Source organism: Ixodes scapularis, unplaced genomic scaffold (assembly GCF_016920785.2).
Source record: "Ixodes scapularis isolate PalLabHiFi unplaced genomic scaffold, ASM1692078v2 PGA_scaffold8__174_contigs__length_109621045, whole genome shotgun sequence".
NCBI classification, from domain to species: Eukaryota; Metazoa; Arthropoda; class Arachnida; order Ixodida; family Ixodidae; genus Ixodes; species Ixodes scapularis.
This window is the reverse complement of record NW_024609883.1, coordinates 107,479,482-107,504,925: the sequence shown is the minus strand read 5'-3', so window position 1 is coordinate 107,504,925 and position 25,444 is coordinate 107,479,482. Positions and strand designations below refer to the sequence as shown.

The 25,444-nt window shown below is 45.2% G+C and overlaps 1 protein-coding gene across 2 annotated transcripts; it reads left to right on the top strand.

Moving 5' to 3' along the window:
• The first annotated feature begins 139 nt into the window (after positions 1 to 139).
• On the top strand, positions 140 to 25,164 carry LOC8034690 (N-fatty-acyl-amino acid synthase/hydrolase PM20D1). Of its 2 annotated transcripts, none has more exons than XM_002410246.5 (10): positions 140 to 533; positions 3,397 to 3,629; positions 6,561 to 6,781; positions 8,362 to 8,481; positions 13,242 to 13,317; positions 13,924 to 13,985; positions 14,839 to 14,917; positions 16,893 to 16,964; positions 18,364 to 18,532; positions 21,490 to 25,164. In XM_002410246.5, the coding sequence occupies exons 1-10, from the start codon at positions 275 to 277 to the stop codon at positions 21,726 to 21,728; spliced, it is 1,530 nt and encodes a 509-aa protein (XP_002410290.4). In that variant the 5' UTR covers positions 140 to 274; the 3' UTR covers positions 21,729 to 25,164. The 2 variants fall into 2 exon arrangements, with proteins under 2 accessions (XP_002410290.4, XP_029835177.3); XM_029979317.4 differs by lacking the exon at positions 21,490 to 25,164 and adding an exon at positions 18,619 to 19,261 and having other exon boundaries at positions 173 to 533.
• The last annotated feature ends 280 nt before the right edge of the window (positions 25,165 to 25,444 follow it).

The window sequence follows — 25,444 nt, the reverse complement described above, 5'->3', positions numbered from 1 at the left end:
CCTGATTCAAAAAAAGTTTTGGTGCAACTAAATACTAAATACGAACAAAAATAACAAAACAGCGCACCTAAACGTTATAAAGTTGAAAGCGAGCCGTTGAGCGTTTATGTCAGGGCCCAAGAGCCAAAATTCAAGCGCCATGCCGAGCCAATCCAAAGCCAGCGTTGACCTACGCCCCTTCGCTTCCGAAAGCGGTGGAAGCACGGTATTTGGTGGAAGTGTTTACATTTCGAAATTTTCGCGACTGTTGTTTTTGCTTATCCGCAGCTGAGGCATGGTCGTAGGCCGGGTGCTGTCGCTCCTAGCTGCGCTGGTGGCAGGGCTTCTGTTGATCGTTCTGACGAGGACGATGCTTCTGCCGGCCTTCGATCCGTCCGCTCCCCTGCCGTCGGACACGGTGAAAGAGCTCACCGACATCCAGAGAAACTTTTCTGGGCGGCTGGCCCGCGCCCTGACCTTTCCGACGGTCAGCAAGGCACCGCACGACTACGACAGAGAAGCCCTGACGAACTTCGTGCACTTCCTTGAGCAGGGTCGGTGGGTTCTGAGCGTACACGGGCACCTTTGACCGCAGTTAAGCGTGACAGAGGTCAGATTTAACTGCGGTGCTACGAATTATCTATGTCTAGTAGTTACTGCCAACTATACCCTGGTTACCCGGAAACGTTTAACCACAGTGAAGCCTGACCTCACAGTCACCTTTAACTGTGGTTAAGGGCGCCCGTGTAATATAGTTGGCAGTAACTGATAACCATATTTAAGCGTAACTGCACTCTAGGATGCCCGTAGGACAGCCTTAACCGCATTTAAGTGTAACTAGGGTATACGGCTACTCACGTAACATTAAATTTTCGAGCTTTCAGCCGATAAGCACCAAAGGAGGCTGAGAAATTATGGCACACTTGTATTTATAAATAACAAAAGAGTAAAGCTATACGCACTCCGGAGTGCACTTCAGACAGAAATGGCTCTACGCACTCCTCCGAGAGCTCATGCCGCTCGGGCCACCCTTTTCAAACGGCGCGTGTATCACTGGGGAGCTCGTTAACACAGCCCCCCGCCTGCATTCACGCCGCTTTGCGGCGACAGTGTGCGGCTGCTAATTACAAAACGTAACCAGTACACGCCGCTTCACGGTGTCCAGCCGGCTATCCAAGCCCCGCTGTCCCTGATCGCACCTCCGGAAAAGGAGTCCCATACCATTTAGTTCTGAGAAGTTTCTCGACAACATTCGGTTTTTTTGCTGTTCATCACAAAAAGAAATGTTGTAAATATCGCCAAATGCCTCGACAGAACAAAATGTCAGAGAAAAAAAAGTAGGCCACTGCGGATCGAACCCGCATCCACTTGCGTGTGAAGCGGACACCTTAACCCCTATGCCATGCCACCACTTGGAAAACTCGTTGCGACCATTTCTTTTATACGAGATGAGCGGAGTGCGTATAGGCCATTTCCGTCCGAAGTGCACTCCGGAGTGCTTATAGCTTTACTCGTACCAAAAACTCATTTGGAGTCCAAGCAGGAGTGCGTACAGCAGATAAATATCAACAAGACGTTCTAGACACCTTGGGAACACAGTGAGCAAAGTAAATGTCACGAAACATTGCCCAGAAGGGCCAGACAACAATCGGCAGACAAAAGGGGTAACGGAGAGGGGACGTTACATGTGATATTTTATATTTTTGGTGAGTCACAAGGTCTCAAAGTTCAGGAGGCACTTATGTTTGGAATTCTCTCTCAAGTCTCGTGCCAGCTATCTGATGATGAGTTTTACTTTGACCTGAGAAATGTGATCTTCTGCAGAAAGCTTACCGTCAGCTGTTTTGATGTGTCACTATGCTGCTTTCCTGTAATGGAGCAATTTTCTGAAACTGGTTGCTCCCTGATGTTTGAAGATTAAAAATTTGTTCTCTCCGACTACTTTTGACCACATTTAATGGGTGGTTAGTTTGACACTAGGACCGTTCTAGAAGAAAAAAAAAAGAAAAACATGCTTTTTCCATAAAGGTGTGCTCACATACTTGCAACCGCTTATGACCTTGTGTCTTAAAACCTCATCTCTCGCGACGAGAAAACACACTGGCGCCATCTATGAGGCTGCCTAGAACACTTGGCGATTCCATATCTATTCTATTTTTTCGTGTATAATTTTATCTTTCTTGGCTTGAAATTTTGACAATGTTATAAACAACCATTTTTCATGTACGTTTGATCTCGCCAACACCGCAAAATCTTTGCTCTATACTCCGTTTCGCGATAACTTGGCGAACCGTGGAGGCCTGGCCCCCGCAACCCAGTAAGAACGTCGGAGCGAGGCATGTGACACCACGTCACGGGAGTGTTTGTGTCTCTGCACCAAATACGAGGCCCGGAGGAACTGCCCTTTTCTGGCCAAGAGGCGTCTAATGCGAAACTAGCCTACTTCGGATTAACCACCGCCGCAACATTGATGCCACTGCAGTAGCAAGTTCTTCGAGAACAGATCATGAGCCAACCATACGCTCAATGTACTCGCGAGTCTGTTGTGGGTGATAATGCTAGGGCAACGTTTTGAGTGGAAGCGGTCGATTACAGGGCTGAAATCAATCAAACATTGTTCAAAGGCCACATTGTTCTAAAGGGTTGAACCGTATTAAGTATTGTTGAAAAGTAACGCGTCTCCGTCTTTTCATTTGTGCCGTGTAGCGTAGTGTCGATAGAGACAAAATCGTGCGAGTTCAATTGCCATTTACAGAAAAAAAAAAACTACTTTTTGTCACGGACGGCGCTGTTGCTGTGGCGGTAACAAGGCCTCTGGCTTCGACCATGGGGTGTCGTCAAGTGCCTTGCTCCTAAGACCTAATTGGGTCGCAAGAGTCCCAGCCTACAGTTTTCCTTTGTGTAACGGAGTATAGTGAAGTGCAGTTCCAGGGTCACCTTATAGATGGTGATGGCTTGTTCTCTCATCGTAAGAGATCACAAAAGCTCTGTCCTAAGCAAACTCAACTGTGTGAACGGGCCTCAAGACTCGTCAAAAAGATAGGCACCAAAAAATCTGCTCTCTGCATCGAGGCTTTATTTCAAACTATTTTTTCTTGCATTCCGCCCCTTGGAAAGCACGGTGACAAAGCTTGTGCATGCACCTGACCCTTCTACTCCGCCGTGTGCTTCCGCACGATCAAGTTAATCAGCCATAGTCCCCATCACCGTGGCAACGAAGCATTTTCTGAATAGATGCGCACGCAAATGCCAAGTCCGAAGCCAGCAACAGCTAACGCCATTTCCCAAATACCGTCCACCTTACACAAAAAGCATGTTTGAGCTCTGAATTTGGGCCAACTTGTTTTTGTTTCACGGCAGCATGTGGGCCAGACTTCCAACGTGGTCGTACTGACTACGTGAACCAACCGTGCGCAGAGTTTCCCCGAGTGCATTCGTCGCCCCTGGTGAGCCGTGAGGTGGTGTCCAACCACAGCCTGCTGCTGAAGATCCAGGGTTCGGACCGAAGCCTCCAACCCTACATGTTGTGCGCGCACATGGACGTGGTTCCCGCGGACCCCGAGAGATGGAGCCGCCCGCCCTTCGCGGGGGAAATAGTCGACGGCTACATCTGGGGCAGGGGGGCTCTCGACGCCAAGGACGTCCTAATGGTACGATGCTTCCTTTCACGTAGCATCGTCATAAACTGGCTAAATTACATCATATAGAATCACTCTGATTCTCTTGGAAGTTGCCACTATTCCCTTTTGACTTTTGCAGTACTTCTATTCTATAATAACAGTGAGTGTGCTTGCGAGCTGATGATAATTAATCATAATGCAACATCTTTGAGTTATTCTCCTACTGTTGTCTTTTCCCTCAACTCAAAAGTTTCTTCATTTTTCCGCACCTCTGAGTCAAGTGTCACATTACGATTGTCTAATCTGTATCCACTTGTGCCAAGTGCTCCGCACGTATGCACAGAGAAAACTCGATGCATACTTCATAGGATTACGCGAATATTCGAATTTTCAAATAGGAAGTTTCGAATAATGCTCTATTCGATATTCGCTTCGGACAAAGAAACACCCGTGAAGCTTGCTTTCTTGAGTGTTGCTTCTCTGCAGTGCACCGGTGCTCGGTAAGAAGCACACTTAACAGGAATAATCTGCCATGATCAGCACCTAGGAAAATACAGATACGAGGGGGACCCAAAAGTAACAGGAATGAATTTCTAGAAGGTGGGCCATTCGTAGTACCAAGTCCCGTGCAAGCAGCGCTTAAAGGGCCACCGAAAAGAAAATAAATGTTTTTTTAAACAGTCTAGTTGGGTCACACATGTCAAATAATTAATTTTATGCGAAAAAAAAAAAAAAAATTGTTTAGAGCAATATTGAGGGCGCGAGATTTATTTTAAATTCTGCGCACAAAGTCCATGACGTCACGGAATGGTCATACGCTCTCTCCACCTCAACGTTATGGCCAAGCCGATCAACCTCTACTCCACGCACCCAAAATGCTGAGAAAGAAAAGTGGAAAAGAGGTGACTACCAACTAAGTCGTGTCTTGCGCCATCAATATTGCTCTAAATGTTTTTTTCTTTTTCGCATAAAATTTATTTTTTGACACGCTTGTCCCCCCAACCAGATTTACAAAAAAAAACTAACATTCTTTTCAGTGGCCCTTTAACGACACTCCTTCTGAGCCAGTCTGCCGACCATCATCATCTGCTGTCGGCACGTTGTGATTTTTTTCCCAAGCGCTTCAAAATCATTTTTTCTTTTTTGCAATGTGATTTGAAGGAACAGCGTGTGGCCGTGAAAGTTTTGTTTTTATTTCTAGGGAAGACGGCAGCAGAAACCCTTGTAAGGCTTCAGACAGCTTACATAAAAGCTGCTATGAAGAAATCGCAGGTTTATGAGTGGTTTTCTCGATTCAAACCGGGAAATTATCGATCGACGACCAACCTCGTTCAGGGTGAACCTCAACCTTTTCAACTGATGAAAACATCGAGAAATTTGGACATTTTTCACTTTGAGTTTGTTCCTTCTGCTGAAACTGTTAATCAGGTGTTTTACCTGGGATATTGTCACGAATGACAAATGATGAGGCGGCAAATAACTGAAGAAACTAGACGTTTAATGGGGCAAACTTTTGACAAAAATAGAGAAAGGCTAGCGTCACAGGTGTCAATGTCGGCAAAACAGCAGGATCGAGCACTTGGACGAGACTGATTTTGGCTCGCCACGCGAAGCCCCTTATGTACATGCGTAGGCTTCTGGAATAATCAGCGTAGAAAGTTCGAGGCGTAGAATATTTGGACCTGGAATAAACAACAATGTTTTCGAATTCACGAGAACATTAAGCTGAAAGAATAAATAAAAGACGAGTAGCTCCCAGCAATTGAACCCTGGCTCTTCGCGTGGGAGGCAAGCACGATAACCGCTAGTCCACGGCCGCGCTGCCTACTTGGCCAGCTGCGGGCGCAGCAATATTTGCGACACTTGCGCAACTCGTGAGGCAGAAACGCCATGATTTGTTGGAAAGGAAGAAGTGGTGGTTCCATCATGAAAATGCACCAGCACACACTGTCCTGTCAGTGCAACAATTTTTTAACGGATGGCATTACACCACTTCCCCCACCTTTTCACCGGACTTCCCCCCCATGTCCCTTTTTTCTTTTCGCCTGTTTGAAAAGAAGTCCTGAAAGGAAAATGTTTTGTTGATGTAGAGGGTCTTTCAGGTCAGACATTGCAAAAACAAGATGATTTTGAAGTGTTTAAGGGAAAAATTTACAACATGCCGCTAGAACTTAAGCAGACAACACCGGTTGCCAGACTGACTCGGAGAAGGTGCCGCTAAGCGCTGCTAATGACGGAAGCTGGTACTACGAGCGGGTCGCCCTGCAAAAGTTCATTCTGATTACTCTTGGATCTTTCCTCATATTGGAGTCGCATGCTTGGGAAAAAAGCACACTTTCAAAGCGGTGATGCATGCTGCGCTCCTTGTGTGTTTAGAAAGAAATTAAAACTGTGTTAAAGTTAATATCCACGTAACAATAAATTTTTTAAAATTTTAAAATTTTTGATAGTTTGTTTGAGATTATGACAGTTTGTAATAATCATTCGCAATTGTCTTTTTTTTTTTCTTTCTCAAATTAAAGAATTTAAGTTTAGAAATGGACATGTGGAAGCTCGGGATTAACCTTCATTAGTTCACCTGGGATGTCGTTTAAGCATGGTGCAATAGTGAAAGGCTTTAAAAGCCATTCAATATTCGATTCAAGAATATTCGGCCGAAACCGCTCTTCGCTTTGAATTCTCTTCTAGCTCAAAATCTGCTATTCGCACATGCCTAATGCTTGATATCGCTCGTAGTCGACTCTAGAGCAGTCAAGAATGAAAAAGGAATGGTGTGGAGAGGGTGGAATTAACGGAAGTTGGAGGCGCACCAAGCATTCTGTTCATCCGAATTCTCGTCTATTTATTTAACATCAACAACTTTCCGCAATGTTCCAGGCTTCTGAGCCTACAAAAGCATTCCAGCTTTAAAAATGTGTAGAACGACGCATTGACGCGGAGTCGGTGCACCTCTCCGGCCAGGGCATCTTGGAGGCAGTGGAGTGGATGCTGGAGACACGGACCGAGTTCCGGCGCACGCTGTTCCTCGCATTCGGCCATGACGAAGAGGTTGGTGGCATGGACGGAGCGGCGGCCATTGCGAAGATTCTAGATGCGCGCGGGGTCCGGCTGGAATACATCTTGGATGAAGGCATGGTGGTGCTGCGGAATGTATTCCCCGGAATGCTTACGCCGGTGGCCATGTAAGGACAGCCATTTTGATCCAAGCAGGAGCCTGTTGGCGAGATACTTTGCTCGTGGTTTTGGAGACTACCGCTGAATAATTTCTCTTTTACTTCTGCAAGGATGTGTGTCTGCCACTGTGTTTTACACAGTTCAGGAGCCAAAAAAAATTGACCGTATCTCCACGTGGTGAGGGATGTTGATTGGGGCAAAGCTCTGGTGGTGCTTGTCTGCGTAGACGCTGAGCCGCAGCATGCCGAGCCTTTCGTTCGTTTTCATCCATGTCAGAAAGAGAATGTGGTATGGAACGTGGTTATATACGCATTTGAGCATTTGACCGCAGCGCCCTCTCGTCTATAAATGTTCAGCCAATGCATGCAAAGTTTAACGCGATTATAAACGCATTCGACCGCAGCGCCCTCTCCTGTATAGACCTTGAGCCAATGCATGCAACGTTTCATCCATAACATCCCCAGCTCTTGAGTTACTACCACATCTCAGAGCCCCCTACTCGTCCCGCAGTCGTGGCCGAGTGGTTAAGGCGAAGGAGTAGAAATGCATTGGGGTCTCCCCGCACAGGTTCAAATCCTGTCGACTGTGCAAACACTTTTTTTTTTATTATTTTTTGCCCTACATGAGCACGTGAGCATGTGAGCTCACGAGCACCAGCAAGATCGATGTGAGCACGGACGCCAGACGGACAAGGCTAAACACTAAGGAGCTTCACCCCTAAAAAACACCACAAAAAAAATAAGCAAACTTTTTTTTTTTTTTTTTTTTTTGATGAGCAGCAAGTTTGTTGTTAGACATGCCGGTACGAGGCGGTATGAAACGAGCAGAAACGCTGCTGGGAAAGAAAGCATGTCTTAAGGCCCGTTCATACCTTTGCATTTGCATAGGAAATTTTAGAACTGAGCTCTTGTGATGTATTATGAGAGAATGCACTGGCACGCTTGCACCATCCATGAGGTGACCCTGGAATTGCATTTCACTAGAGCGAAGGTTTTGCAGTAATTGCAAGATCAAATGTGCATACTAATTATAAAAACTAGCTCGATACAAAACATGAATAAGAATGGTGCAAATGCAGTGGCGAAATAAAGTCAATTGTACACACGAAGGGTGTTCTCCCTCAGTGCACATTCTAAGAATGAGAGTCATTCTAGGCTGAAGTTTTTTAACAGTGAGCTATGCCAACTCCAAACAGACAATTAAAACGTTAAGAAATGTGTGCAGAAAAGGTGTGTCTGGTCCTTAGCCTCCTCTTCCGGGGTTAGAGGTGTCTTTCATAGGTGATACACTGGGTGTACCAGGTTAGCTATAAATTCGTCGTGTCTGGAATTTCATGCTGTCGCTCCATGTTTGATTATTTTAGCGACCCAAAGCTGTATGGAAAAGTAACTTCTAAGGAAGATCTGTTCTTACTAAATACCAAAGTATAGAAAACTTTAGCTTTGGCACTGCCATGATTGTTGCCAGTGCCCGGCCATATTCCGGTCGATCAGTGTGGCTAAATCCTGGTTGGTCACTGGTCGGTCGCAGTTCCCGACCAAATGCGGTTCCCGGCTAAATCCCGGTCGATTGCCGTGGCTGTCTGCAGGATTGGTGTGACTGAGAAAGGCTCCCTCCTGTGCAAGCTGACAGCCCGTGGGCGGAGCTCCCATTCTTCTCTTCCCCCGAGGGAAACAGCCATTGTGAACCTCGCCAAGGCTCTCACCAAGTGCGTACACTTGGGGAGGAGTCATAGGTCTTTGGAGTCAAAAAAATCCCTAAAGGCTCTGTTCAGATAAGATCATGCACGCTAGTCCGGACATATTTTTAAGCGAAGCTGTTACACGCTAGGGTCTGGGAAAACATGCGTCCTCACATGTCGACAGAAAAGTCCCCATTAGTCGTGGAAAGTATGAATAAATAAAAGCGAAAAGAGGGGGCAACCAGCGTGAGTCAGTCTTCCTTAGCATTATTAAATAGTTGGGTCCTGATTCCTTGATATCATCTCTAGGCTTCATTCTCGAGGTCATCCTAGAAGTCGTCCTCGAGGTCTTCCTAGAAGTCGTTTGAGAGGTCATCCTCCAGGCGTCGTCCTCGAGGTCGTTTTAGAAGTCATCCGAGAGGTCGTCCTCGAGGTCGTCGTAGAAGTCGTCCTCGGGGTCGTTGTAGACGTCGTCCTCGAAATCTTCCTAGAAGTCGTCCTCGAGGTCATCCTAGAATCATCCGAGGTTCGTTCTAGGCATTGTCCTTGAGCTCGTCCTAGAAGTCGTCCTTGAGGTTGTTCTTGAGGTTGTCCTAGACGTTGTCCTCTAGGCATTGTCTTAGACATCGTGAAGGTAACAGCTTCGCTGGTCCTCCATGTTCATGTAAATTGGAAGGGCTCTACAATTTTTTGTTTTTGGTAATCCTTTTATATGTTACTCCTCAATATTACGTAGGGAATGTAATCAAAAAATGTTTTGTGAAAAACATAATATTTAGAGAGAAAAATAATGTTGAGTGCACCACAAGCACATATTTGGCTTTTGAATTTTTTGTTTATGTCATGTTTGGTGACACCTACTACACAAGCTACAAATGTCGGAAATCTCAAATAGTTTGCAGTTACTATAGATCATACTAACTATTAAGTGAGACTTGTAAAGCTTTGTGGAGGTCATACATTTTGCATAAAAAATGCTCAAACATGGCTCCTTCGACATTTTGTCCCTAGATTTTTGAGCGGTTATCTAAAAAAATTAAATAGCTACAACATTAAAGTTTAACATATATTGTTGATAAAACATTCATTCGAATCTTATATAAATCATTGCTTTCTTTCAAAGATTTCAGTTTTTATGTCACTCCAAACTTCTTCTAAATTACAAAGTTAAAAAATTTCAAAGAATTAAAACAAACAAAAAAAAAAAACATCTTGCGATTTTTTTTTTTGAATTTTGAAATTTATAGTGATAGTTCTCCACCATACTTTTGTGTTTATTCATGAAAAACATACTGCATAAAGTTTTTTTCTCCAAAGTTACAACACTGTAAATGCATGCCGGCATTTTTTCCCAATGCCACGGACAAAATTATCTTCTGATTCCGTGTATTTTATGACTAGATATATTTTTTGTGCTGTATTCGGGTATTGGGCTCAAGTTAAAGTATTCTACTAATTAAAGCAATACCTGCATTGCTCATACTTTTTACTAATTTAAGGGAGGAAGTGGGTTCTCAAAAAATGTTTTTTGTTTTTTGGTCTGTCTCAATGATTTTTTGCACAGGCATGCAGTTTATTGTGTTGGTTTCATAACTGCAATCAAATTTCAGATACCTCTTCTTTGTCAAAAGTTATGAACAAAATAAAATATTAATTAGCTAATTTCAGGAAGGGTTTTTAAAAAACCTTCTTATTAAAATTTGAATGAAAAAAGTATCAATTGCTTCCTAAAGAAATGACATACAAGCTAAAGCTATTTTTATTTCTTTAGCACCATATAATCATGTAAAAAAATTAAAGTGAATAGAAGACATACAATAGCGGCTATAACAATGTCTAATAAGAAATGTCAGTTTTATATATCACAAAATATCATAATAAAAATAGCTTTAGCTTGCAGTCTAGTTCATTCCAAAGAAAATAGCACCATGTTTAAACACAAGACTATAAACTGCAGGAAAATCAAAGATGGTTTGCTCATAATTCCCCCTTGAAATATCTTAGCTTTGTAATTTAGAACAAGTTGGGAACGACATTGAAATTGCAGCCTTGGGATAAGGCAATGATTTATATATCATTTGGAAGAATGTTTTAAAGGGATACTTCAACGAAGTTTGAAATATTCCCGTCGTGTTCAAAAATAGGTTGAATATGACCCACAATATCCGTAAATGACAAACGCACGTTTGTATTTTGATCCTGGTGGCTGTATTTTTCGTTATAAACGGCCCACTCTGGCAAGCGCTCGGAGAAGGCCCAGCTTAGAGCACGTGACATCCAACGCAATTGTGACGTAGGTCGTCTCAAGACGAGCAAAGCTACGGCGATGCTGACGTCGAGAGGATGGCCTAGTCGTTCCAGCGGCTGCTTTTGTGCGAATTTTGAGTGACAGGTTAATCTTCTATAATCTTCTAGGGGGACAATAGCGACTTCTGCGACACACAAAAGGGATTCTCGGGAAGAGGGGAGTTCCTCCCTCCCCTTTTCTCGTCGTGGCCGGAGACGAGACAACCTCCGTCACTAGCTGTCAAGGTTTCTAGACGAGCATTACAAACGAATCGTTAGCGACATCCACCAGGTGCTCTTTGCTAATCGTTTAATTCGTTTTAAAATTCTTTTTCGAGACTTTTTTTAACAAGATATTGGTATGTTCCATGTGATACTGCTCTTTTGAACACGTATAGACCAAAAGATGAGCGCCGAACTTTCGTTGTATCCCTTTAATAGCAATATATGACTTAAATTTTAATATTGTAGCTATTCAATGTTTGTAGATAATGGCTCAGAAATCTAGTGACAAAACATAAAAGGAGCTATGTTTGCACATTTATGACGCGAAATAAATGACCTCCACAATGCTGTGCATATACCACTCAATAGTTCCCATGCATAAATGCAAAATATTTGAGGTTTCTAATATTCATAGTCTGCGTAGTAGCTGTCGCCAAACATGACATAAACGAAAACTTCAAAAATCGAATATGGCTTTCTGGTGCACTCAAACTTTTTCTTCTTTACACATTTTTTGTTTTTCGAAAAATCTTTTTTGCATGTTCCCTACATATGTTGAGGAATGACATATAAAAATATTAACAAAAACAAGAAATATGCCCAGACTTGCGCGCATGATCTTATCTGAACAGAGCCTAAAAAGCTCTTCTTTTTGGGGTGGGAGGGGGAAGGAATGGCAATTTTTAAATCGAGAGCTTTTCGTTCTTATGATTTGCCTAGTGTCTTAATGTACAAATTAATAATTGACATAATATCACTTGATATTATCTATGCAGGCTGAAACTGCATTGAAGTTGGTGCTCAAGCAGCACTATCTCAAAACAGAAATTTTGGACTCCGCGAATTTTCAGGAGGAGGGATATCTTAGCACCGAGGGCAGATAGAAATATACCTTTTTTTCTGCAAAATGTAGCTAAACGTGCAAAGCATACCATGTTGAGGGCAGATTTTTCTATATAGGTCTGGTAAAAGTTTAACTGAGCTGGTAGCCACACATTGAGCAGTGAACTTCAATGTGATGTAAGGTCACTAATAATTGTTCATTCTAAAGAGTGCTTCCAACATTGTATTCTTCATACTTTGTAGTATCTAACCAATAGTTAGAATGTGACTTTTTTTTTATGGTTCCCTATTGTTGAGAACTAACCTACATATTAAGATAAACAGACATATGAAATCAGCACAAAAATCTGAACCAGCTTGTACTGTTTCATTGGGTTTGGTCGACAAATCCACCCTTGTCAAGAGAGGAAGCTCCAAGACCAGCGTTCCCCCTGCGGTTTTTTGAGCTAGCCGAATTAAGCACATTTTCAAAATACCAAGGCTTTGCTCTTCCCGGCATGCTATTCATTATCTCTAATCTTGAAATTGCTAGTGAAGAAACGGCAAATGAAAGTTATGCCAAGACCAACATTCGATTTTCCCGCGCTCTTCGTTGCGGTGGCGTCACGTGTCGTATAACTTGCAAAAGGAGCAGGCAGCCTAAGAAGCGTACTGTCGAGACCGGTTATAACGAAGTCGGTTATAACGAAATAGCGGCTATAGCAAAGGGATCACGATTTCCCATTTCCTTTCGCACTTCGTTATAACCCAAGTCGGTTATAACGAAATAGCGGATATAGCGAAGTGCTTTCCGATTCCCATTGACTTCGTTATAACCGGGCTCGGGAGTAGTATTTTGCGCATCTTTTTATGGTTTCTCTGCGCAAGCTTTTCTAGCATTTCACACTATCGAACTTTTTATAACCTGTCTGGAACAAGCTGTACTGCCCCCATATCCAACATCTGACGTCACATTCTCAATGTTGCCAGTATACCTCTCAGACCAAATTAAAAATTAAAATAACCTTGCGAGAAAAAAAAAATGTCTGTGGCTGGCAATTTGAGTTACTAGTTCAGATGTGTCTATTAATGTGTTGAACTAATTTTGAGGCAAATTAATGACTATCAAAGTTTAGCTGGAGCTCCCCTTGAGTGGTTTTAACTAACTAAGCTGAATAATCCAGGTGGAAACTATATAGTGTCTGTCTGGACCGAAACGAGTGGGACCTAGGCCGTGTTCCAAAATTTACTTAATCATACTCCGGGGTAGGGGTTTTGTGCCTTGGCGTTCGAAAACCCACCCGCGCCTGGCATTGCTCTCTTCGTGTTGTCACGAGCCAGGACCTGCCAGAGCAAGTCTGATTTAATTTGAGTAAGATCTGGAATACAGCTAAGATTGAGTGCTATGGGATTGCGAGGAAAGCTCGGGCGCACATGAGGGGGCTGTGTTCCAGGTTCCACGGTCAGTGCCACCCAAGTATGTTTGGCCACGACACCGTGTCGGAGATGTTGGAGACAGTGGCACCCAGGGTGAGTTCTCCCAAACTCATCTGGCACATTTCCTGCACAGTGGCGAAGCCCGATTAACATACTCGGTCGTAGCTCGCTTAATGTGACAAGCTGCTAGCTCGTAATACCGGGGTTATTAGCAACTTCTTTAGCCGCACTAAGCGTGCGTATCTTTTAACCAGTTTTATTTTTACAGTGGAGCTGTTAAGGGCTAGTTTCCCCAGGATCGTGTCCGTCCGCGCTGAAATGTCGACACAACACTCTGGTTACCGCCCTCGCTTATAGATGGCAATAGCTGTCCAGAGTGTTGTGTTTGCCGGTTGTCTGCTTGCCACCGTCGCTCACAGATCGCGACTACCTTTTCAGCCTCTCCACTCTGGCTTGCCGACTTGTGGACGACCATTACTTCATTCCCGCCATAGTACAGCTTTGCTGGTCTTCCTTCTTTGGAATTTCTCAAAGATTTTTGTTTCGTGTTTGTGGATAATAAATCACGATACATGAGGTGTCCGACTTTCTAATCTATCTGGGCACTGGGCAGCGCAGTGTTTCTCCGGGTTGAGGGTGTGGTCTCTCATAGTGCTAGCCGAGCAAGCTTACTGCAAGGTTTTCCCTGTCCTTGTACAGGCCCCGTTCCTGCTCAGGATTGTCTTCGCAAACACCTGGCTCTTTGGACCTGCTATCTCCTGGTAAGCCTTTGACTTCCTTGCCAAACACTGAAGGCCACCTTGAAGCCTTTTATCTATTTCTAGGTGCTTTAGTTCCGTAATGTTTAAATCTAAGAGAACCAGGGGAAACGCTTGGCATTTGACATGTGCACTGCTATACTGAGCTCTAAAGGATTAAATCGACACATTTTGGGGTTTTACTTATTACGAGGTAAGTTGCAGTTCTAAAAGTCGAGCGTCTAACACCACGTATGTATAGGGCTCTTTGTTTTCGCGTTTTATTTTTATTCTCGCGACCGTAACATCATTTCCTAAACATGATTTTTTTTAAACTTTTTTTATTAGAAATTATTCTTTTTATTTATCTTCAAATTGTTTCAGAGTACGACCCTAAACGGAAAAGCATGCAAAAGAAAATCAAGGTTAAGCCGTATGGCCCCCACAGGAAAATGGGCGAAACCCATTGAAGACTCTGGGAGCTTTGAATCCCTAAAATAGAGAGCACAAAAGAGGAAGGGCAACACTAAACAAGGACACACAGAAGACAACGGGGACACAACCATCGGAACAAGATTAACCTTAGCAGACGGTGAAATATGGCCGCTGACAAAAATAAAACCCAAAAACAAAGAACCCTGTACGTCTGGCACCATTTAGCCGAAGGCTGTGTGGGAGGTCAGAGTTTTCCATGAATCTCGATTGCATGCATTTTTAGCTGCGCAAGCAAAAATATGACAAGCCAGCAGTCGTGCATTCTGATTAAAGGTACACTTAATAACCCGCCCGCGTCTTTACACGCACCAGACTAATTGTGCCCTCCGAAACATTGCATGTTTTATTTATTTCGGCTAATCTGCCTCAATTTCGTCCGCAGGGTGATGAGCCTCAAGCACGAGTTAGATGCCATGATTCGCACGACCACTTGCATCACCAGAGTGCAGGGAGGAGTCAAGGTACAACTGTTCCTCCGGCGTTTTCAGCTTGCCTGGCAGCCGAATCATCCTTTTATACATACTTCATTTCATCTTACGTTGGCAAACGGTGATAGCCACCGTTCAGAGCGTCGGAGTGGAGCAGACGACGGCACGTCGTTGGAGTGCACGTTTTCCGCGGAGAGCTGTCGTGCATTTTGCTCTGTCGCTCTCATTGACTCGAGGGGGTCGCAGCGTTTGTTCTTCATCGAGTCGAGGCCGGTTCACTCTCTTGGAACTGCCCACGGCCAAGCACCTTACAAATTCTCGCAATCCCTTACGACAAGACGATGCAATGGGGCCATCTGTCGGGTAGCCGTGGAAGTAAATTCGGTATATTTCCTGTTTTGTTTCGCGAATCATTCTTTTCTTAAATGGGTAATAAGGCACAGACGAGCTGGTTTGCATTCATGATTTAAGACAACCCTGAGACAGGGTGTTTGTCCTTGTTTCCCCAGTCTCATGATTTCTTTTCTTATTGATCCCATAATTTCTTTTCTTATAAATAATGATTTTTTTTCTTATAAATCATGATTTCTTTTCTTATTGGCTCAAAAAACTTTTGACATCATAAGCAGCCATTTTTTGTAGATAGTACATACATTTGGTCTTGCAAATAGCACAAAACGTTCGCTCTGGTGAAATGCAGTTACAGGGCCACCTCATGGATGGTGCCAGTGTGTTCTCTAGAGACCCTATAGAGACCTACATGAACTCAAACCATGTGGAGCGTTTGCTTTCTCGCGGAGATCGGTCCCAAGTGCGCACGCCAGCGCATGCGTCATCGCGAGGCGAGGAAGAAAGTGAGCGAAAAGCCAGAGACGCTTGCATCACCACCTGACGGCTCACATTGCAAGGAAGGCCCACAGACTACGTGACCGCGATCGAGCTGTTGGAAACTCTCCGTAATTCAGGCTCTCTAGTGTTCTCTCGTCGTAAGAGATCGCGAAAACTCGGTCATGAGCGAACGTGAGTGTGCAAACCAGCCTCTGTGCGGAAACAAGCACAGACCGCACCGAGCGACGTTGGTTTGCGAACCTCCAGAGCCGCTGCAGCCCGAGACACACCCGTCGTGCTTTGAACGCAGCGAGTACCTTGGCGTAAATTTAAACGTGTCCCCAAGATTGGGAAAGAAAGTGTCGGCGAGCGTATCTGGAGAAGGCACGAATTTACTCTGTCGGGCGTGATTTCCACGTGGAGCTGCAGGTATTGAGCTGATTTTGCTATGTGGTTGGGATGTGGACTTTTCGGTATGCAAACTAAACACGAACAGTTATCATCGGAGATGATGTCTGTCAGAAATGTGGTTCCTGGACCTTTCAAATTTGGGCGCGCTCGTCGTGTCTTGGAGCTTCTGGGTTTATCGGGTTGGTATCGTTCTGTTGTGGTGCATTTCATCTGTACATCTGAGACAATAAATTTGTCTCAAATAATGTTGCGGTCGTATTATCTGTAAGGCACCTTTGATGTTGAGGTGTACTATACTTTGCCAAACAGTACATGACAGCGAACGTTTACAGTGAATCAAGTACCGCACTATATATGATAAGGAACCCAGCGTGATGTGTACTTCATTTTTCGGAGCAAGGTGCAATATGAACCTTATGGTTGTATCCTATTACATAATCAGATCTTCAGAATAACAGTCTGGTATAGAGCATGCTTTTTTTATCGCGATTCAAATAATTCTAAAAATAATATGAACTTCGATTGTCACATAAATATATTCGAGCTGGGCTAGTTTTCGTGGGAAGGTTTCACCTTTATTATATTTTTAGAATATAACTTGGCTAAGACTCCACCGTAAGGCATTCTTACCTCGGAGAGATCTCGCTCGCAAGTATTGCAATGAAACCACCGAAGCAATGCATGATGCTGACGGCCATCATTGCTGCAAGCTTGACGGTTGAAGCTAACTCTCGTCGTGCGTGCTCCTCTGTCTGCTTCGTGCGTGCAGGACAACATCGTTCCAGGTGAAGCGCACGCCTTCATCAACCACAGGATACATCCCAAGCAGTCGGTGGCTGAGGTAATACCTTCCAACATTTCTCGCAACATCTTGACGTTGACCTCCGTAACTCGTGCAATATTTGACCAGTATTTAGGAATAGCAGTAGTTATTAGTGTCATCATAAAGTTGACTAAAGGCTGGTTTACACATTTCCCACTGCTTACGACCGCCTGCCTTAAAACCCCTTCTCTTGCGAAGAACACTGGTGCCACCTATTGGGTAGCCGTAGTACTTGCCATTTCCGTATATTTCCTATTCTTTTTATGCATCATTCTTTTTTGGCTCGAAATACCTTTGATAATGTTATAAATTCACGTTTTTCATGATAGTATGTGCATAAATTTGATCATGCAAATACCGCAAAGCCTTCCCTCTAGCGAAATGCAGTTCCAGGGTCACCTCATAGATGGTGCCAGCGTGCCGGTGTGTTTCATCGTCGTAAGGGTTCGCGAGAACTCGGTCGTGATTGGGCCTTTTGTAGCACCATAGTATACTGCCATATTATCTATGATTTTCACACATGCAGCACATTGCAAAATTATGGCTGCAATTAGTGCCGAATTTAGCTTTGATTTAACGCCGTATTTTTTCTTTGTACCGCCGAGTTCTCCTCGTCACAACTTGTAATACTGCGAGAAATCAATTTCACGAGATCTCATGCTTGCGACAGAAGTATTGTTGGTGCTGAGCTCGATTCCGTCCGCTCTCGCGGCGAGATCACTTACTTTGTTCCGAGAAAGGCAAGATTTATGGTACTTGGACAAACTCTGTTATTGCGTCGGTGTTCTTTACAGGCGCCATCAAACATGTTGATCCCAAAAAGAAATTACTAGTAATCGAAACTGTGAACACTGCGACATATCCTTGCAACGTCTCGGGAACGAAACGTGAGATGGCACCACTTCTATAATTAAAACCACCGACCTCCGCTATATCAGCACAGTATTAGTATTAGCGAGTGCTGCACCGATGCTAAGGACGGTGCTGTTTCCAGCGCTGAATTAGTGGTAGACCAGTGCTGCACTGTTTAGTGCTGTAGAGTGAAAATTTCATTTGGAAGATGTGGCCCATTCTCGGCAGCTGGCGCAATGCAGCCCCATGTATTTGAGGACTCTGTCGGCCACCATTTTCCCATTTAAATTTTTAGAAAATCGCTCTTAACTTTTGATTACAATAATGGTTAGTTCTGAAAATTTGGCAACCGATTCGAATTGCTAGTACTACGTTTGGGCAGAAAATGAGCATCCGGCGATGCACAGTTTTTTTTTGCGTCGAAAAAACGTCGAAAATTTTTTTACGGGAGGGGGACAGGTTATGTACAAAAACAGAAATGAATTTGACAACTGCAAAACAACCGCCCATCTTAACGAGCCAAATGGGTCGAGCAGACATTGACAATGCGACGCCCTCCTCTCAGGTGTTGGCACACAACCGTGCCCTGGTGAGCTCCCTGCCCAACGTGAGCCTGGAGGAGGTGATGTCAACGGAGCCCCACCCAGTGTCCCCCCACAGCCCCACGGACTTCGGCTACCAGACCATCGCGCGCAGCGCCGGGCAGACGTTCCCAGGCGTGGCGGTAGCTCCCAGTGAGTGCGGTAGTGTGCCTAGATTTCAGAGTGTTTCCAACTGCTCCATCGCGGTCACACGATTTATGCACCACGTTTTCGTTCAGGTCCGCACTCCTTTACTCCTGCTTCGACGCTCCAAGTTCCATGCTCTCAGAGCGCAGCAACTAGACGGCGCATACAGGAACGCGACACACCAAAACTATCGATGAGTCGCACGAGCTCCTTCCAACGCGCGGTTATGACAAGCCTGGCATCTCGTGGATACGGGTGGCAGAAGCCAAAATTGTTTTGAGGATAAATTGATTAAGGCCTCTGTAGAGTGGCAGAGTATAAATTTAAAAAATATTGGGCACCATTCCACTCCATGAAGATGGATGACCACGAACACATTTATTGTCTTGATTGGTGGTCACCATAACGAAAGGTACACGCACACACGTGCCACCTGCCGCCGCTGCTGACATTCTCGTTGCTGTTCCCGCCGTTGCTCTTCGTAGGCACGTTGCTCTTCGGGAGTCTGGACTATACGCGGCTATAACGCTAGCTGATGTTTTGGCTTTCCAATCAAAGTGTCTTTATTCGATGGGCTAAGCGTTCTGAAAAGGGCAATGGTCCGAGTGTCTTCGCATCTCGACTTTTCTGTCGCTGTGCTATCAGCATGCTATCGTTCGATAGATGAATTTATTTCCAAGCGAGATGCATAAACAAACCTTTTAGAGCGCAGCTCTTAGGCGCCCGTTTCCGGCTTGAGCGGTGTCGCCGTCGCCGTCGGCTTAACTGCGCGGTGCATTATGGGACGCGTGACGTCACTGCTGACGTCATCAGCATCCGCATCGTCATCGTCATCATCCCTGATGACGTCATCAGTGACGTTACTGATGACTTCATCGGCATCCGCACCGTCATCGTCCCTGATGATGTCATCAGTGACGTCACTGATGACGTCATCGGCATCCGCATCGTCATTGTCCCTGATGACGTCATCAGTGCCGTCACTGATGACGGCATTTGCATCGTCATCATCACTGATGACTTCATCAGTGACATGACTGATGACGTCATCGGCATCCGCATCGTCACTAGTGATGATAACGTCATCAGTGACGTCACTGCTGATGTCACTGATGACTTCATCGTCATCGTCACGTGACCCCGGTGACGTCACGTGACCCCCTTGAGGTGACCTGACCCTCGTGAGGCGATGGCAACGCCGCTCAGAGGGAGGAGTAGCAGACAGGATGAGGAGGTGAGGAGGAGGGAGGAAGGATATACCTTCCCCTCAGTACCCTTCCCCTCCTCCTCCTCAAGAGCTGCGCTCTAATTCGGCGTTACAGGGAGTTGTTAACGGCTTTCATTTGTTTTTCACTACACTAACTGATGTTTCGGCTTTCCAATCGAAGTATCTTTTTTTCGCTGGGGCTGAAAAAGGGCAGTGGTCCGACTGTCTTCTCATCTCAACAACTTTTCTGTCGCCAAGCTATCGGCACGCTAACGTTTGATAGATGAATTCATTTTCAGACGAGATGCAAGAACAAACCTTTTCCGCAATGCTAACCGATGTTTCGGCTTTCCAATCAAAGTACCTTTGTTTGCTGGGCTAAGCATTTTAAGAAGGGCAGCAGTCCGAATGTCTTCTTATCTCGACAACTTTCCTGTCACTGGGCTATTGGCATGCTACCGTTTGATAGATGAATTCGTTTTGAGGTGAAATGCACATAATACAAATGCTAATTGCTGTCTTGGCTTTCAAATCAAATTGTTTTTTCCTGCTGGATAAGGCACTATTCAACTGAAGAAGGGCAGCGGTCCGGGAGCGCCCTTCGTCTCGACAATGTTTCTGTCAGCGCCGCCATCTTGTCTGTGGACGTGACGTCACGGAACACCAAGAAGTCACTCGTGTTGAGAGAAATACTCGGTGCACGAAGAGCGCGCTCGAGCGTCAGTCTCCAGTGGCACTCTTGTCCGTTAAGTGAAAGGAGCGCCAAACTCTCGCGCTCCGGAGCACGGACTTAACGCGCCCAATGCGAGCTGCAATGAGGTGACATTAACTTCAGTCGTCTGGAAGCACCTTTGCCTCTCTGCCGTCTTTCTTCCTTGCCATGCGGTAGTGCTATGTACTGTACGCACATTCGCGACCAATCTGTCCAGGAGGTGTCTGCCCTTAAATTGCAAACCCTCTTCGTGGTTTGAGTAGCATACAGGCTCTTTAGAGTGCGAGGTAACGAAGGGGGGGGGGGGGGGGGGGGAAGGGTACGGAAGGTCTTGCTCGACAGCCCACTGGAACTCACCGGTCTTTGCACGCTGGCACGCCGGCTGGCCCGGTGGCAATTGTTTCATCAACAGATTGTTTCGTTGAGACCGTGACGCTTCGTCGAAAGCGCCTTTCCGCACACGTTGCCTGGTGGTAGCGTTTTCAATGGCGTTTTTAGAGTGGTTCGGGATTTCCTATTAAAGTAATATTTTGGCTGCGCTGTTATTTAGTCTACGCGTAAATCAATCGTGTTAGTTTATTTTGGTTTGACTTTTTACCAGAGTTATCCTTCAAGCCGTCGGTGATCATAGTAAAGGCTGGTTCGCACGACCTTGCCTACAGCCGAGCGCTTTAAAACCTCTTGGGATCTCACACACTGGCCCCATCTATCTGGTGGAACACTTAGCATTTCTGTACATCTGCTATTTTTTGTGCACATCATAATTTCTTTCTTGGAAAATATTTTTACAATGTTATGAACTGCCATTTGTCATAGAAAGTAGTATGTACATTTGATGTTGCAAATACTGCAAAACCTTTGCTGTAGAGAAATGTGGTTCGAGGGCCACCTCACACATGGCTCCAGTGTGTTCTTTCGCCGTAAGAGATAGCAAGAACTCGGTCGTAAGCAAACGCAGGAGTGCAAATGGACGGGCCTTAACATTCTGTGGCTCTACGAGCTTCTCGGAGGCACTACCTCAAGATGTCGGGGTGTGCGTTACAGCGATGCTGATGGCAAACACGGACACGCGTCACTACCTGCACCTGACGCGGAACATCTACCGCTTTTCGCCGGCCTACGTGACGCTGGAAGAGGCGCGCTGCGTCCATGGCGACGACGAGCGCATCTCTCTCTGGAACTACGAGCGGCTCGTCAACTTCTACCTCCGCGTCATTGTCAACTCCAACGCGGATCGGCTGGTTCCTCTTGCCGCTCCGGGACGGAAAGCCGGAGAGCTCTGAGCATGGATCTAGGATAGATCCACCTGCCAGGTGATTCGCCATTGTTGTGGATGCCCTCTCGCATCTCGGAGAGGTTGTAAGTCTCGAGTAACTTTGCCGCAAAAGGTCTCGTGACCGCGACCTTTACGACGGAGCCTCCAGACTGTGTCCATGGCTACGCAATTGTGAGTGTGACTGTATGCATATTATTTTTTATATTCTTATCTACGCACGGGCCTAGTTTTTCTAACGATCAGGGGTGGAAGCAAGCTTCAGCCTTTTGTAGCTTTGGATATTCAGCCCAAAAAACGGGACGGGTGATTTCTCGGGGTACGAGTGTTCATACGAGACTGTACGGTATACGTCGATGTTTTAGTACTTCTGACAAATCCACCTATACGTGTCACACCCACACACCGTTGTTGGCCGAGTTGTGGCACTGATGGCACAAAGCGGTGCGCCCAAACAAGTCCTTCCAAGGCACTGGTACGGGCAAAGGAAGTAAAGTCACTTTTACTGCGAGTTGTTCGTACTTGTCCGAATACGGCAAATTGGTGAACAACAAAAAAGTGGCTACTTTTCCTCGTGTTCGAAACGGACGACCAACTCGCGCAGTTCTCCCTCGTGCTGCTGGTGCTTGACAGCTTATCAATACGAGATCATGAAACAAAATTGAGCACTGTCTATTTACTTGGTCCGGAAGGATCACTCTCGTTACATGAAAATAGACACTTGGTGCCCGTTTTCATCAAATTAATATCAACTGCCTCAATAACCTTTAAAAAAAGAACTCTTTGGGCTAGTTTTGGCACAGCCGTTACACTTGGGAGCAGGATGGCGCAGCAAAAGTGGATTGGTGCACAATGGCGCAATTGGCGCAGCGCTTCCACCCCTGAACAATGACAAACGTCGAGTCGATAATTGCGCGCAAGGGCCAACTTCTGCGAAAGATGTCACCCGACCCTTTTTATTTGCAGTTTGTCTCAACGACTATAATGTTGCGGAAATTTTAGTTGTTGGTCGACACTGAACGATTCTTCCTTAAATTTGTTCGATGCGCACCGACGCAACGCCATTTGAGCCATTGCCGATGAAGTAGCTTTCAATGCGAGGTCCTTCAGTTTACATTTAGACGAGCAGCTGTCGTTGTAGTAACATAGAAACTTCAGATGTTTTGTGTGGGAGGTGCTCTATATTTTCTTACCTGTCCTATTTGTTTAAAAAGTCACAACTTTTACACTATGAAACTAGCACAATCTTTTAGGTGTTTGACATCTTGTTGTAAAACACCTAAAAGTTCTTTACAAGCACGCATAGCATGCATGCAAGGGCATCTTTAACAAGCTTCCAGTCACATACTTCACGACCTCCGAGACACTGCAAGCCCGTCAAATGTATCGTCGTGTGCATGCTGCACGTGTCTGAGGCCTCTTGGTTTTGGTTGTTTCTGTTTGTCACTCTTGTGGGACTGGCATTGCAAGGTTCACAAACGTCGGGAATGGGTTGAAAGGTGACATAGACCAATTCCCACAATTCAGTGGACTATGTCACCTATAGAATGAAGAACATAAAACCATTTTTAATGCGTTAGCATTAGAACACCCGTTTTGACGAAAACGCGGCGGTGTCTTGTTTGCGAGTGCTGGGGAGAGAGGGAGAAGGAGGGGGCAAGAGTGACACGTGCGACGCTCTCATTGGTTTCGAGCGCTGACGTCAGCCCGTGTCAACCACTCCCTCTCTCACCGGTGCTGACAATCTGACAGACACCGCTGGGTTTTCATCAAAACGAGCCCTTTCGTTTTTTGCAAAGTAATGCACACAGCTGACACGGAGCCAGAGAGGAAGAGACACCACGCAACAACTCCTGGATAGCAAAGCCGTAGTGCTGAATGAAATGGCGTAATCAGAAAAGGCCAACGCTGGGCATAGATTGGAAACGAGTGCTGGGTCAGCGCTCGGCTTTGAGTGAAGTTTGAGCCGAATGTTGACGCAATCGTCGTGTCTAATTCTGATGAGCCCATCTCATTCAGCACTGCGGCTTTGTTATCTAGGAGGTGTTGCGCCACGGCACAGTGGAATGCAAGCGTGCTCAGTTGCCACTCTGGATTCTCGTAGTGGCGGTGCGTGGGCTGTGATGGGTGTGTGCACATTAAAACGATGGATGCAGTTCCCTCCACGAGTGATATGGATGTGGTTCTTTCCACGAGTGATATGGATTACCATATCCAAGAGCACCGACGTACTCCGACAGGCAGAGCACAGAAAGACAGTGAAAAAAATTACAGCAAGGTCCATTGGTGTATTCTTGGGAAATACGTTATCATGACCCTTGGGAAATGCCATATACGCCCCCCTTCAGGAAACACTGACACTGACCCCATGCCAAAAAGAGGCAGCAAAGGAAGCGCTCGAGGTGCACCTAAGCACTTCTCAAGAGTTGTGAATGCGATAGCATGCAAGCCGCTCGTCTGCTCTCTTTGTCGTCTGTTGCGTGCTCTAGTTTTTCTTTTTAAAAATGCTCAATGGATTTTTTGTTTGTTCCTATAAACTGTCTCAATGCAAATGCCACACGCCATAATGCTGGCGATTGGCTTTCGGGTTCGAAAAGTTAGTGAAGACCATTGTGGAAGAGGCGAAGCCAGCTAGCTTCGAGTCTACCAACTGGCGCAGTCATAGAACAGTGAGCTCACAGCCCTGGGTTCGATTCCCCTTAGGGCGATCTTAGAATTCCATCTTTTCTTCTCAATTTACCTCTCTTTTGTTTAGATTGGCGCAGTCATAGAACAGTGAGCTCACAGTCCTGGGTTCGATTCCCCTTGGGGCGATCTTAGAATTCCATCTTTTCTTCTCAATTTACCTCTCTTTTGTTTAGATTTTCCTCTAAAGCATGTGTTACACATTTCGTAACGGTTTTCGTGGCGTTCCATCACACTCAGTCTGCGTTAAAATGAAACAAATCGAAGGTTGGGGTCAACTCGTCTTTCGAGCAAGGTGCACAGTGACGTTGCTTCAGTTCCATCTTCAAGGCCCCCCTTCCGCGATTGTCGACTTTGCAAAGTTCGATTTAGCTACAACAGAGTACCCCATCCGCTTAGCATCGTCGGAGGTCACGGCAAGTGATTGAGACAAAAGACGGTTCGTCACGAGAAAGATGGGTATGTTGGCGACAAAGAGGAACTGGTTTTGTCAACTCCAAATAGATGGCGCCATGAAAACTTGTGTACTATCTTGGGCATTGTTGATAGAAAGTATTTTCCACTCGGGGCAATAAGGTACTACTAACTTGTTACAGAAAGAATAAACAAAAAGGAGTGATGCCCTTGTCTGTCCTTTTTGTTTATTCTTTCTGTAACAAGTTATTGAAAACCAGTGCACTCATGTTCAACTTTGTACTATACTAGTAGGTTGTTCTTTTAGATGTTACAATAAAAACCTAATGCAGCAGGTAGCTTTGCACTGTATTTTTTTTTTGTTTTATTCCACTCTTCTTTTATACAAACACTCTTCCAGTTGATGTTGCTCTTTTTTCCAGACTGTCCCACTAGTGATATTGCCAAAGTGTTTTGCTGTAAAACCCTTGACGTTTGCACGCCCTTAATTTTTGCAAAATTCACGAATAAAAAAATCCGCGAAATTTAAGGGCACACAAAAATATCGGTCCCCAGAGTTTCAATACAGGCGTCTGGAATTCGCAAAATTTAGTGGCTGTTTATGTCCTCCGACGGATTTGCGAAAAA